Source organism: Polyodon spathula, chromosome 24 (genome assembly GCF_017654505.1).
Source record: "Polyodon spathula isolate WHYD16114869_AA chromosome 24, ASM1765450v1, whole genome shotgun sequence".
Lineage (NCBI taxonomy): Eukaryota > Metazoa > Chordata > Actinopteri > Acipenseriformes > Polyodontidae > Polyodon > Polyodon spathula.
In genome coordinates, this window is record NC_054557.1 from 11,707,748 (window position 1) to 11,722,937 (window position 15,190).

The 15,190-nt window shown below is 37.8% G+C and overlaps 2 protein-coding genes across 5 annotated transcripts in view; one reads left to right on the plus strand and one right to left on the minus strand.

Moving 5' to 3' along the window:
- Positions 1-851: 851 nt before the first annotated feature.
- On the minus strand, positions 852-5,273 carry LOC121298956 (reticulocalbin-2-like). Of its 3 annotated transcripts, none has more exons than XM_041226337.1 (8): positions 5,212-5,273; positions 4,042-4,194; positions 3,800-3,905; positions 3,133-3,329; positions 2,835-2,948; positions 2,175-2,271; positions 1,757-1,899; positions 852-1,439 (listed from the first exon to the last, which is right to left on the minus strand). In XM_041226337.1, the coding sequence occupies exons 2-8, from the start codon at positions 4,189-4,191 to the stop codon at positions 1,287-1,289; spliced, it is 960 nt and encodes a 319-aa protein (XP_041082271.1). In that variant the 5' UTR covers positions 4,192-4,194; positions 5,212-5,273; the 3' UTR covers positions 852-1,286. The 3 variants fall into 3 exon arrangements, with proteins under 3 accessions (XP_041082271.1, XP_041082268.1, XP_041082269.1); XM_041226334.1 differs by having other exon boundaries at positions 4,042-4,223; positions 5,212-5,256; XM_041226335.1 differs by having other exon boundaries at positions 4,042-4,238; positions 5,212-5,237.
- Positions 5,274-5,778: 505 nt separating this feature from the next.
- Positions 5,779-15,190, plus strand: part of LOC121298955 (S phase cyclin A-associated protein in the endoplasmic reticulum-like) — a 93,354-nt gene continuing 83,942 nt past the window's right edge. For both annotated transcript variants that reach the window (XM_041226332.1, XM_041226333.1), the window contains exons 1-3: positions 5,779-6,102; positions 12,883-13,000; positions 14,925-15,001. In XM_041226332.1, the coding sequence (XP_041082266.1) occupies positions 5,911-6,102; positions 12,883-13,000; positions 14,925-15,001 (387 nt within the window). In that variant the 5' untranslated portion in view covers positions 5,779-5,910. The remainder of the gene's footprint in view (positions 6,103-12,882; positions 13,001-14,924; positions 15,002-15,190) is intronic.

Consider the following 15,190-nt stretch of genomic DNA (forward strand, 5'->3'; position numbering starts at 1 on the left):
TTTGGATAAAATTCACTAGATGTGATCAAAAAATGACAAACTCTGTTTTAGAGCAGGTGCAGTGCCTTTTTATTGTGCAGATTAACGACTGACATCACGAAGATGCTACAAAATGATCCGTCGACCTTGGGCAGGTGTTGTGACTCTTGGTCTCCCAGTTTGTTTGTTTTTTTCTCTGATTTTCTTTATTGCTTTTATTCAAGCTTGCAATTCAACAGCTGAAATCACTCCATATCCAGTGTCTAATCAACTGTCTCTCTAGTTAGGTGATTAAGTGCATATGCTTCAGCCATAGTCACTCAGGCATCTCATGGTCAAGGATGAATGATCGTGATTAAAAAGACAAAAACATTTAGTCAATGTCCGTCATTTACATACCTCATTTTTTTTCAAAAATAAATGTGTTATAATAGTGATAAGTTTCTTCTGATGCTTGGTACATTTAGCATGCCAAAAAAACTATTTTATTTCAAGTAGGGATCTGTCCTGTACTGCGTTACCACCAAACAATTATGGAAAATTAGAACTCTACTCTATCCACTATAATACTGTTGCAATTTCTGAAAGAGGAAAACAACTGGTGTTATTGCCAGACTGATCATGGAAAGACCACACCTGCCGATTTAAACACTGGGTGTTAACACATAAAAAAATACACTAGGTAAGGTAAGTGGTAAACCATACAGCATAAGGAAATTGTAACTGGCATTAACAAATCTTAAAAGGTTTTGTTTCAAAAACATTATTTTGCCAACTTTCAGAAGCATTCTTGATGAACAAAGATTTACTTTTTTTTTTTAAACAATCATGCACACATGAACTCTTAAAATAACACAAATGACTAGTTTGGAAACATGAACATATTTATTTCCGTTTTGAAAAAAAAACAAAAAAGAAAAACCAGTCCTGTGTCAGTTTGAGATTAGCTGGCAAGTATAATGACTGTAAAGTGAATCGCAAAACAAAAACAAAACTAAAAAGGTTAAATACTCTGTAAACGTGAGGGAAAAAAACCCTTTTACATTTAGCAACGCCTTCGAAATTAAATAATAAAACACTGTAAATAAAAGATATTAGAGACCTTACGTTTTACAAATAATACCAGCAACATTATAACCATGTCTTTATATATATATATATATATATATATATATATATATATATATATATACATATATATGGCAGATAGTGTTGGTTTTTCTAAAACCTAATAAAGGCAGATGTTCAGATTCATTTTGATTTGGTGTAAACAGTTAACCCGGATGTCAAAAGCGTACAATTGAGGATTAGAGCTCATCATGGAAGAAATGCTCATCATGGAGCTGTCTGCCGTAGTCAGTGGCTTCACTGCTGAGGAAGAGCTCCTGGTTGCTCAAAACTTCATTCTCTGTCAGCTTCCCGTCACCATTTGTGTCCATTTCTTTGATAAGATGAACAGCCTGTAAAAAAAATGACATAACCAAGTCACTTTTTTTTTTTTTTTTTTTTTTTTTTACAATTATTGGGGTTCATATTGAACTGCAATCATTAATACCAGAGTACCAGCATATACAAAAAAAAAATCAACATTGTTTAATGTAAATAGATATATTAAGTGCTTTAGTGAAGTGGGGAGTTCGCCAAAACCTCAGGTACAGAACAAGGTTCCACTACAGTAAAAACTTTTGTAACATGTTCCAAGCAAGAAACCAGCAGGACAGCTATATTAGAAAGTTGTATTGCATCAGTGCAATTTAAAAGGGGTAATTTTACTTACTTCCTCTTTTGCAGCATCCAAATTGTTGGGCACCACCCAATTAAGCAGCTCCTCAGGGCTAAGTTTACCATCTTGATCCTTATCATACACATTTTCAAAGCGTTCTTTTTCTACAATTGTCCACTCAGCATCATTTTCTGCACCTGTAACAAGGACACATGGTGTTCTCAGGTTTTAGGTAAAATTATAGCCAGTTACTGGTTTTATAAAGATACTATATACATCAATTTAAACAGGATTAGATCCTGAAGTTAGCATTTGCATAAACATTTAGGTGGAATTGCACAGTATTTTAATGGACCATGCTGCTTACTTATTAGTATATATAATAAATGAAGTAGGTTTTTTAAGCAACAGCATGCATCTTATCTACTAAACAATGTATGAACTACAGTTTCAGTCGCAAACATATACTTGCCTGGATCTCTCCTGTAGTCCCCAAGATACTCATTTAGACTGATAAACCCATCTCCATTTCTATCATGTTCTTCTAATGCATCTTGCTTGACGTAATCCTGCAGTTTGGCAAATGCTTAAAGATTTTTTTTCATAACTAACATTTATCACAGACTTCTGACTAGACTTTAGCCAATAAAAATATATTATTCACTATCCCCATTCCTTTGAGTGACTTTCTCCATGTACTTACATACTGCTGTTCAAACACAGTATTACATTTTTATTTGAGTGCTTATCCTTTAGAAGTCATGAAATCAAGGAGAACCACATACTCAGTTTGCAGTCATATATTATTGAGATTATATATAAAAAAAGCAAAAGCATACACACAGGATAAAACAACAGCTCCACTTAAAAATGTAACCAGAGTGTGTTTTATGCAGTCTCATGGGTTTGTCCTGATTTACTAAGCTTGTCTCATGCCTTTTATAGTGGATCATTTACAAGTATCCTCTTAAAAATCTGATAACAACTTATTGCAACTAATTCACTTTTTTTTAAAAAACAGAAAAACCTTTAAATTAGTGTGATACTCAAAATATACTTTACTTCTAAAAACAAACATGGAAAACCGTCATGCTGTAACAATAGAGACATGCTGTACTGCATGTGAACTTACCATCATGTAATCTACTTCAGATGGATGTTCAAAAGCTATAAATTCTGTCAAGTTCAGTCCAGGAACGTCATTAATGTCTGCATGTTCAAAGCGTTTCTTATCCTTTAAATGTAGCTAGGAAAGAAAGACAGAAAAAAAAGCCTTATTAACATCTTACCGGAAGCAACAAACATTTTGAACAAGCAAAGACATGCTTTGATATTTTAGAATCTTTCCTTTCGAATATGTAAAGAAATAATCTGAGTAAATTTCTTTAATGCAAAATAAAAAAAATCTTTTCAGAAACTGTAAAGTTTACCAGTCGAAAGGATTCTTCCTCTGAATCATTCAAGACGACATCCTCATCAAAACTGATGACACGGTCATACATATGCATGTTATACTCCTCCCACGATACAATCCCATCATGGTCGGCATCATACTCTGGAAATCGATGTGCTGTCTCCTCAGTTGAATAATGTCTGAAAGACTTCTGTATCCATGTGCTGAGCTCATCTTGGGAACAAGCATGACAAAGAAGTATTAAGAAAAAATATTAGCAAGCAAATATTAACACAATCAAAGTTTCAGTACTAAACTGCCTATTTATATTTCCTACTGTATGTAGTGCTTCACCTCCTCTCTATCATATTATGAAATTAGGGGACGGCAGACCAAGCAAATCACTAGGTTAACAATGTCAGAATATGTATAGTTGCATTTGAGGAATATGCAAGTTTTATGCCTAGTCTTTGAACTTATGAACATTGGTTGGTTTTAGACACTGTAAATATCTGAAAGTTAAAAAGGTACATTATGCTTCCAATATATTAATATAGGTGTAGTGAATTAGTTTTAAGGTCTGTTTATTTTGCTTCATTTGTTCTTTAAATGAAACTTAATTTTATAGGACACTGAAAAAAAGACAGCATCCTGTAAGAATAATTAATGATAAACTATTGCTATAAATACATTATACAACAAACCATCAGAGATAAAGCCATCTGAATTGGTATCAATTTTCTTCACAATAGATATCAGTCTCTCCTGTTGTTCAAGTGGACTAAGCTTGGCATATTCCTCCTCTTCTTCCTGTGTGTAAAAACAGAATGCTTACAGGAGAAACACTGTACACTGTTCAATCCTGAATGATATAGCAATGCAATATGAAATATACATAAAATATCTAAAAAGCATGATCTGTTTGAGGCTAATTATAGGTTAGTACCTCATCTCCAAAGAAAGCGTCCCTGTCATACTCAGCATTGTGTTCCCCATCTACATAGTGCTCTTCACTGAGATGATCGTGTTGATGATGTTCAATGTCAGCACAACCCAGTGCAACAAATGCACACGTCAGATACAATACAGACTGCATCTTCTGAAACATCGAACACGGAAGTGTACAATCTGAAAAATACCAATCTTTAACACATTGAATTACATCAGGTTACATTTTCCCTTGTGTGATGGTGCCATCTGCATGATGCCCAGCGGTACTGCCTCAGTTTGAAACTAACACGGATTGCCCCATTTTGACCTACAGTAGCAGCTGGTTCATTTGCAAGTTGGTCCAGGAATTAAAATTGTGAAGACATTAACCGTTATTGTTGTGTGACTGGCAATGAATTCACATAAACCACTTTCTCGAATAACAACAAAACTGATTTGATTTAGATACGAAAGGCTTATTTACAACGGACAGCCCTCAAGTCTGTTTTCCTCCATGAAGCTGTTGATGTGCCAAATCGTTTAATTAAATTCGGCTTTATTTTGCAAAGCTTGAGGTCTAATCAGTTGAGGTCGTATTAAAATATGCTCTTTGACCAGTGGTCTTTATAATACGATCTCTGGCAAATATAAACCGCACATTTGCCGTTTCGTTTAGTTAGACAAATTGTGAGGTTCTGGAAAGCTGTAATCATCCTTTTTTGAGTTGTCAAGTTGGTACACCTCTGATTAGTTCAGTGGTAATCTAAACGCCACATCCTGAAAAACCTGCAATGTAAACTGTTTTAAAACCTCATACAAATCTTAAATGCACAACACGAGAATCAGTGTTTTAATATTACAAGCGAATTACCTGCTGGCTCTTTGAAAAAAAAAAAAATCGCAATCAGAAATGTTGACGAGAATTCACAAATTTCCTAACCTTATAGCTTTATCGCTTTGCAGTCATTGAACATAGAGATGATAAGTGAAGACACACAAGATGCTAGTTCGGTGAACATTTGACCATCTACCGCGGTTTTGCAAACAACTAAGTTTAATAAATGACCGCTAACAGATAGGAATGGTAAACTATTTGTAATCGTCATCTTATTGTAATATCAACACAATGACCGTGTTGCGTTTTTTGTCTATAGTAAGATAAGATAACAATACATTAAAAACTCACCTTAACTTCGAACAGCTTCTCGCTCGACCGGTTGTCAGGAGCGACAGACTGCTATCTGCGTCAGTTCCGGTTTGAGCAGGACCAATCATAGTGGGCGCTGTTTGCTTTTCAGGTCAGCCTACGGGATATTAGACTTTCCAATGTACATATTCAGTACATTCAAACCATGGGAAGGAAGTTTAATTCCTAGTGTATAAGTAATGCACCACTTTGATGGTGTTGGCAATGTGTAAAACATTGTTTTTGCAGGAGCATTTCAGATCAAAATTATACGCTGTTAAACTGTATATTATAGTTTTAAACTTTTGTTATTTACATTACAAACCGTGTTCAATGTAAATGGCAGTTAGCGTGGTTTACATATTTCGCGCAATTGGTCGCTGTCTAAACGAACCAATCAAAGTACTTGTCTGTTCGTCCGGCCTTCGGTTACCTGGTAGCCGAAGCCCAACCTAAACAATAGGCAGTTTGACCCCACCTTTCTCTTCTCTGATTAGCCACACTCTAAATGGCGCATATCGTGATTGGCTGTTCGTGGTGCCACTCAGCAATTTGGCGTAACGCTTTTGGCTTCTAGTTAGGTTGTTTTGAGCTGTCAGCTGTAACTTATGCTGTTGTTGTCAGTGAAGGGTTGCATTTAACTAAACTCAAATAATATTGTTATCTGGTGTCATTTGAACGAAAATACATTTTAGGCCAATGTCTAATGATTGCCGCAGCGAAGGCAGGCGGCGAGGAGCTGGTCAGCACCGCCTTGGGTCGGGACTTGATGGCAAAGAGAGAGCGGGGAAGAGAGTGGGCCCCGGTGGCGGGGATGGCAGGGAGAGATCCGTCAGCAACAGCTCGGGATCGTCGCATGGTGGAGGGAAGGAGAGGAACATTAGCCTCAAGGTAAGAACCCCGCTTTAGTTTGTGTGTAATGACTGGTTCGAGTTGGTAATAAAAACTGTCAGTGTACAGTCGCTTAGTAACGACTTCGTAGTTGTTTACGGCTTCACATTTTTACCGTGTATTACAACGTTGTTTTCAAATTAATGCAATAGCACAAAATACGGTAATTGTATTTTAAAGTAGCTACAGATTTAGCCACTCTATACGAGGGGGTTGTCACTAATAACCTTCTTAGCAACCTGCCATTATAGAACATTATGAATTACACAGGGGTATATTTGTATAATTTTATGTCGCTGCATGTAGCATGTTTAAGTGTGCTGTCTCTCACGCGATTGATTTAATTTGTTCTGACTTGTGTTCTGTAAGCAAGCAAGTTTCAGTCTCAATGGGTAAGACAGCATACAGGGATGGCAATAAGACTCCTACTTCATAGCGGCTTCAGCCATTCCAGGTTTTATTATGTGCACCAATGTGTAGGTAACAAGTTCAGGTGTGTCTCATTAAACTCATAGTAAAAAACAAACAAAAAAAAACGTGAGTGGATCAAACTGCTATTCAGTGGGAGTCATATTTCCATCCCTAATATCCTGATATGACTGAGGCTTTGATATAGCACGTTATAAGGTGCTTGTTTGGCAGGTATTCCAAGTATGGATGGAATTCTGGATGGAATGGAATGCCATAGCCCTCCAGAACAATGGAATCACATTGCAGAGGAATGTGGTCCGGGCTGTCCATGGTGAACCTACACTCTAGTGACATTTTTATGGCAGGTGTTTTTGTCCAATCCTTGTAGAGTAGGTATGCCACTTCAACAAGAAACTAGGAACAAATAAATATATCTATTAAGGCTCATACAGAAGTGTACACTTTATTGTGTTGATTCAGTATTTGCTATGTAACCTGTTATGCCACATATGCACAATCAACACAGAGGACTCTAACCATTTTATTTTAGGGCTGTACTGTCTGGTAAATTTAAATACATGACAGTTAGATAAGACCAAGAAAGAAGTCATAGGGCCCTATTATGAAGGCAAAGACCAATTTTTAGACATTAGATGGTATCAAATGAGATATTTATTGTTTCTTGCACACTTCAAAACAACACTTTCACGGTTATTAGCTAACGTAGCTCTTTGTTCATTGAACATAAGCATTTTGCTTTAAGTCGAATATTAATCATTTTATAACAGTTTACTGGACAACAGGCAGATAATGTTCACCACATGCAGTATGGGTAGCTTACATTTTAATCAATCAATGCATCTGTACAAACATGTAATTGTAAGGTGCATGGTATTAAGACTAGGATTTTATAAGTGTCACCCTTAACAAATGCATATTATAAAAATAAGACCATCAAATTACTAATGCAGTGTAATTTGCATGTCAGTATTAACTGTACAGCATGCAGCAAGTAATCATGCCAGCAGCATTTGGCTAACCTCTCAGGGCAGGTGATGATGCCTGACAACTACAGATGATTGTTCTGCTGTTTTTGTTATGACTGAGGGTTTGGAATGCAGTCCCCTTGTGTTATGCTGTAAACAAAGCGGAGCGCTTCGGAGCACTGGATAGTGCAGAGCAGCAAGCAAGCAAGCAAACAACTAGCAGAGGCCCTCTGATTGCTGCTAGCACAGCACAGGCTCCAACAGGCAGGGTTAAAGGTCTCTGGGTCGGTGAAGTACCAAGTACCATTGTGATTGGTGGAAAGTTGGCACAGCTGGACAACTTGCCAGGGATACATGCAGATCTATTTTGGTCTGCAGTCAGATGATGATGATGATGACGATGGCGTAGAGTTTGAGCAGCTATGCTAGCAAAGAAACAGGCTGTGAAGTCTGACAGGCAGAAGTATGTCATTACCGGAAAGTGAAGAGGAACCTGCTTACAGACTCTACTTCTATTCTGTATGTACCTTAATCTTTTTTTTTTCCCCCGCTGCCTTTTGCTTTGTATGTGTCAGAGCTCCTGTTGCTTGCAGTCGACCTGCTTGCACTTGATCCCCGGACTATCCCCCTGCTGTTGACAGCACAGTATTTGATACAGTTTTGTGTGAGCTACAGTACACGGACTGTGAAAGTTATTGACTATTGCTGTTGACATTGTGGGAGAAAAAAACAACCTAAGAAACCACCATCTCTTGTTAGGGAGTCAAGAGGCAGGTGGCAAAAGCCTGTAGCTGACAAGTAGATTAGGAAAGGCTGTAGTTAATCCTGAGCTGTCACAGTTAATTCAGTAGCACATGAAGGCAGGGACAAGGCACTGGGGCAAAGTCGCTCAGAGTTGCAATCGATTCACTTTTTACTGATTACTTTCCCAGTATCCAGGCATCAATAGTAATTCATATGTTGTGTGATATGCAAAATTAGGATAAATGTTGTTTGCCAGATGAAGACTTTGTTTTCCCTCAATACTAAAGGATTTATTACACGACCTGGGTATTTGTCTGAATATTTTTTGCTGCCTTTGCAGTCTTGTTTTTCATAAGTAGGTTGGTTATAAATATCAAGCCCTCTGCCCCCACAGGCAGGCAAGGACAGTTTCCAGGTCTCTGAATTTAAGCGACCTAATTTCTTTTTGAAAAGTTGCTGATTCATTGATGAAAAGCGTCGGATTGAAGAGCTTGAAGGGAGTATTTTAGCTATAAAATGAACATGTTATATTGCACTCGGTGGTAACAAAATTTGGATTTTCACAATGGGCCCAGTTTAGCAGCTGCCAAAACATTCCAGTGCCAAGTACACTTTGAGTTGGATAACAGTTCACTACTGTACTGAAGGAAATATTAGGAACCTGTTTGGCTCAGAGTGACCGGAAGAGTTAGTGCTTTATTTGCATATATATTGAATTAAAATCGCTTCTGGTTTTATGATTTAAATCTAATCTAATAAAACAACACAATAAAAACATGTACTGTTCAAACCTAATAAGCAACGGTCAAAGATCATAAGAATAGAATAAATAAAACATCTCTTTGTCAATGTGGGCTGGAGGAGAAGCATTGGCAGGAGTTTCTAAGCAATTCCCTAATCCGATCTTTAAAACCAGAGGAAAGAGTATCAGATTCCATCTTCATACTATGATGGAATCAGCTGAAGCGTAAATTGGGCCTATGTCACCTGCCTACATATCAAAAACAGATATACATCTTCAGGGATGTTGCTGTTTGTAAAACAATGTTCTATTATCTTCTGACTCGAGCCATGCCTCTATCCTCATCATTTGACAGCCTTGAGAAACTTGTAGGACTGTCAGGTTGCGCCCTATCTTGGTTTAAATCTTATCTTTCAAATAGGTTACAATATGTTCAAATTGAGGAGCACTCCTCCTTATCTAGAGTTACATGTGGCGTCCCACAGAGCTCTGTTCTTGGACCAGTCTTGTTTTCCCTGTATGTGCTCGCCCTGGGTGATGTTGTCCGTAGACACAGGGTAAACTTTCACTGCTCTGCCGATGACACACAATTGTATCTATCTCTGAAACCAGGTAAGTCCACATCTGCCAATACCATAACTACCTATCTCGCAGGGTCAAGAAATCAACGAGAGTGGGTAGATCAGTGTGCCTGTACAGTGGACAGCTACCCCATTGAGTCAAAGACAGAAATTACAAATCTGGGTGTCATTTTTGACCCTGGTCTTTCATTTGAGTCCCACATTAGGAACGTAACTAAAGTGTCTTTTTTCCATCTGAGCAATATTGCTAAATTAAGACGCTTTCTCTCAGCACAGGATGCTGAGAGACTGATGCATGCCCTTGTAACTTCTAAAATAGACTGCTCTAATGCCCTATTGTGTGCTATTCCAAACTCTTGTCCAGATTGCAGCTCATGCAAAATGCTGCTGCCAGGATCCTAACAAAAATAAGAAAGTTTATCCCTACACTCCCAGTATGATACAGGATTGATTTTAAAGTCTTGCTTTTAAACTATAAAGCCTTAAATGGGTTGACTTATTGGTCCCATATAGCACAGATGGTAGAGTGTTCGGCTATAGGGCCCCTGAACTTCGGAACGAATTGCCAGTCTCTGTAAGGGAGGTACCAACTATGGCAGCTCTTAAAACTAGGCTGAAGACATTTTTATACATGACTACTACTATTGCCTTTTTACTGTGTTTTATTGCTTTTGTTATTTTATCTGCTTCTGCTTCTAATGCTTACTGCGATGTATATCTTCTTGTTTTGCCCATGTGAAGCGCTCTGTGGCAACTTGTTGCAAAGGGTGCTATATTAAAGATTGATTGATTGATTGATTGACTTCTAGGCATTACATTGCTTCTTCTTTCAAGCTTTATTGTTGTATCTCTGTATTTTTTTTTTACAGGAGCACTGAAATGTACCTGGGTTTAGAAAAGCCATGTATATTTAAAAAGGTGGATTTGAAGAAGTGACTTGGGTTAACTATATATGATTTAAGATTTTCTGAACTTCAAATAAGTCTTTTTGCTTCCGCTTGTTAGAAATCTCAGTCCAGCTATGGCCAAAGGTTTTGCATCGCCTATAATTTTAGGGAATAAAATAATAATAATAATAATAATAATAATAATAATAATAACTATATGAACATAATTTAAATCTTATATTAAAAATCGTGTAATCAAAGAAACAAAACATTATATTGCAGAAGTCTACCAGCAGCTGTAATAGTAACAGTATTTCATGTTGGATCTTGAAATGTCAAATTTGTCTTTGTCAGATTTTCGTTAAATATATGGTAAACTACAAAGCGGCACGTTATGTACTTCAGTATGTTAGCGTAACATTATTCAGCAGGTTTCATTTGACTTTATGGAGCAAAATGTTTTAATTCTATGGGATGATGTAAAACTTTTGGCCATAGCTGTATAGTTCAATATTTTTTTTATAGGATTTTTGATGGTGACTACTTTTTTTATTACCGAAATCCAGTTTAAATCTAGCCAACTCGATTATAGCAGAACCCCTGTCAAACTAATTGAATAGTAGGCCAGGTTTGCTTTCAAATTAGCAGATGTTCTGTAGGGATTTCAATAAGTTTTTTTTTTTAAATCTCATTTTAACACTAGATGGCAGTAAAATCCAGTGCAAATTAAAATGTTTGGCTTTTGGTACAGTAGCACTGAAGCTGTTCTCAAAGACACATACATCAGTCTTACCTGGCAAGAGAAGTTTATTGGTTTTCCTCTGTAACTTTAAACACTGAATCATACACTGAGTGTACAAAACATTAGGAACACCTGCTCTTTCCATGAAATAGACTGATGAGGTGAATCCAGGTGAAAGCAATGGTCCCTTATTGATGTAACCTGTTAAATCCACTTCAATCAGTGTAGATGAAGGGGAGACAGGTTAAAGAAGGATTTTTAAGCCTCGACACAATTGAGACATGCATTGTGTATGTGTGCCATTCAGAGGGTAAATGGCACACAAAGATTTAAGTGCCTTTGAATGGGGTATGGTAGTAATGCCAGATGCGCTGGTTTGAGTGTGTCAAGAACTGCAATGCTGCTAGGTTTTTCATGCTGAACAGTTTCTCGTGTGTATCAAGGATTGTCCACCACCAAAAGGACATCCAGCCAACGGCAGGCCAGTGGTCGAAAACGGCTTATTGATGAAAGAGGCCAAAGGAGGCTGACACGAATTGTGCAGAGCAGTGACAGTCCAGTACAACATTGGTGTCGAAAGACCCATAAAAGTTTGCACAACTCGTCGTACCTTGACACGACTGGGGTATGGCAGCAGACAACCAAACAGAGTTACACTTCTTTCACTAAAACACAAGAAACTGCAGTGGGCTAAGGAACGATAACACTAAACACTGGAGGATTGGAAAAAACATTGCCTGGTCTGACGAATCCCGGTTCCTGCTGTTTCATGCTGACGGGAGGACTAGGTATAGAGAAAACCACATAAGTACATGCATCCATCATGCCGCGTGTCAACATTGCAGGCTGGTGGTGGTGGTGGTGTGTTTTCATGGCACACATTAGGCCCCTTCATAAAAGAGGAGCAATGTTTGAATGCCACAGGATATCTGAACATCATTGCCAATCAGGTGCATCCCTTCATGGCAGTAGTGTATCCATCTGCTAAAGGATTTTTCAGCAGGATAATGCCTCATCCCACAAGGCTAGGATTTTCCAGGAATGGTTCCACGAACATGACAGTGAATTCAGCTTACTGCAGTGGTCTGCCCAGTCACCAGATCTCAATCCAATTGAGCATTTGTGGGATGAGATGGAACGAGCTATTCGGAGTAGAGATCCACTACCAGCCAACTTGACACAACTGTGGGAAGCATTGGAGTCAACATGGGCCAGTATCTCTGTGGAATGCTTTCGACATCTTGTAGAGTCCATGCCCCGACGAATTGAGGCTGTTCTAAGGCAAAAGTGGGTGGAACTCAATATTAGGAAGGTGTTCCTAATGTTTTGTACACTCATATATTCTTAGATAAAGTTAAAGCTGACAGTTTATAGATCTAGGAAATGATTGCCATGTGTATTTTGTAAACCAGGGGTTCTGCTATGATCGAGTTGGCTAGATGTACCATAGAATAATTCATTATTATGTGGTACATTTTGAAATTTTTAGGAATCAAAATTCCTTCCAGTTTTATATATATATTTTTTGCATACATTTTTTTTTTTTTTTGTTATATCAAAAACATTTGTGGTTTGATATTGGGACATAAAATAATGGCATGTCTTTTTCAGACATATAAATACATAAAACTTTCCTTATGCAGCTGTGTGTATATTACTAACGTGCTTTCTTGCATTATTTATTTAGGCTTCCTTTCAGCGCTCAAACAGCCATGACAAGGTGAGGAAGATCGTGGCAGAGGAAGGCCGCAGTGCACGGAATCTGATTGCCTGGAGTGTGCCCTTGGGAAGCAGAGAAGACGGGGGTTAGTACAGAGACTGAACTCTGCATTATTGATTCTTACAAGTACATTTTGGGAGTTTTGTTTTGTCCCAAACAAAGTAAAGAAGTCATGTGTAAGGAACAAGGTATTTCATTATATGCAGGACAGGTGGAAATGGTACCATTCATAAGTTCAGATTAGAATGCGCCGTGGTCTTGATCTTGTAACAACAGCCTATTTAGAGACGCATTTTGTTTCTTTCGAAAAGAAAAAGTATGTTCAGCTTCAGATCTGTTCATGTAGATTATTGATAGTACCAGTGTTGCTGCTTTGAAATGTTGCATTGAAAAAGTTGTTTAGGGTGTACAACAATCCCAATGCTTTTCATTTTCATTATGCCATTCTTGCAAATGCAGCTGTTGGCACAAATAACTGGCACACACGTGTGATTTGACTTGAGTGAAATTAGTTTTAGCAAATTATTTTTAACATATGTTCAATGTAGTTTGTGCTGGAAGTTTTAGGTTAAGAATATTTTGACACCAGATACAATCCATTGCTTGTATCTTGTTGAAGGTGCTCATGGTAACACACATGTGGCTGTTGGCTTGATCAGGGACAGATCTCATGTAATCGGGCACAGGCAGCCCCTTGTTTTTGTTAGACTTGGTTAAATAATTTGGACAGGTTGGCAAGGTGTGTTGAAAAGTAAGAAATCTACAGGAAGCTATATGGCCTAAACATATTTAGTTTCCATTTAACATTTCATTTATTTTGTTTTTTATGTCTTGAAGAGGCTAAGAGAGGTGCTGCTAACGGTGTGAATTGGGCTGTGGCGTTTTTTCTGCCTAGTGGACAGGTTTCAGAATTAACGTACATTGGCATGTTTTCTCAGCTTCCCTCCATGTTAGAATTGAAACACGTTGGTTGGAAAACGGGAATAAGGGGAAGTTTTAGTAAAAAAAAAAAACTGCACATGGGTGTCCCAAATCTCCATTGGAGAATTTGAAATATAATGTATTTGTACCTAAACTGCTAAAAACAATGTAACTTAAGGCTCCCCTTATGCACTGCTATGTTGAAGACCTGCAGCAGCTGATGAGTTGTTTGAATTGAATGATCTCTTGCTAGTATTCCAGTGATGGCAGTGTATTCTGATGTTCCAGTGTTTCTCTTTCTCATTTTATCATTGTCTAGTCATTTTCCTGCCGTTTGCAGAGACTGCGTTTGCCATCAGGCACTTTATCAGCTGGTCCAGTGTTAAAATCTGAGAGTTGAAATGGGGGACAGCTATTGATTATCGGGAAAGTAGATCCTCCGAATGGGCTGTCAGCGGTCAGGTTACATGGTCAAATAGTAAAAAAATCAATGTGCAAGATGGGCTAGAGCTTGAAAGGGTCGATGCTCTTCGTACCACAAGAACGTCAATACAGGGGGACTGGGGTTTGTTGTTTGTAAATCCAGCACAATTATAGCTTTAAATCTGCCCGTAATGATGGTTTGCTTCGCTAAGTCATTTTGTATGTACATTATAGCCACGCATCAGATAATGTTTGTCAGATTATCTGTGTTTATTTGCCGATTTCCATGCTGTATGGGATGGGATAACAGATCTCGGAGGAGTCTGGTCACTAACAGTTCTTATCAAGGCGTCAATAGAGGTATTCTTTGTCTTGGGCTCTGTACGTTGCTGCAGTTTTTTTATATACTAAGACATGTTGCAGCACATTCTCCAAATTGCAACTGAGAAATGTTAAGAAGAAAAGACTTGAGAGGCAAACTGTAATTACTGAATCCCTACCCCCCCCCTTTGTAATTGACACAATGATTATTAGCTAACAGTAATAGTAGGGGATATTACTGAATTCATTATTTTACAACATAATGGTTGCAAATAGAGCACCTAAAGCTGTCTGGATATCTGGTTTGACCGATGTGTAACTTATACATTTTGTTATCTTCACAGGAAAGGCCAAGCCCCAAGTTCCAAGCAGTCAAAGATCACAACGCATCACTGCAGGTCTACATAGAAACAAAAAACAGGTATTATATAAATTGCACAGTAGCATTTAGTTCTGTAGTTGGAATTGAAATAATAATAAATAAGTAGATTCATAAATAAATAACATCATATTCTTACAAAGTTGCAGCTGCTACTTTTGAAACAAAATAAATTAATTCCACTGACCAAGTTTTAAAAATCAGGCCTTTGTTTGTTTCATGACCACTATA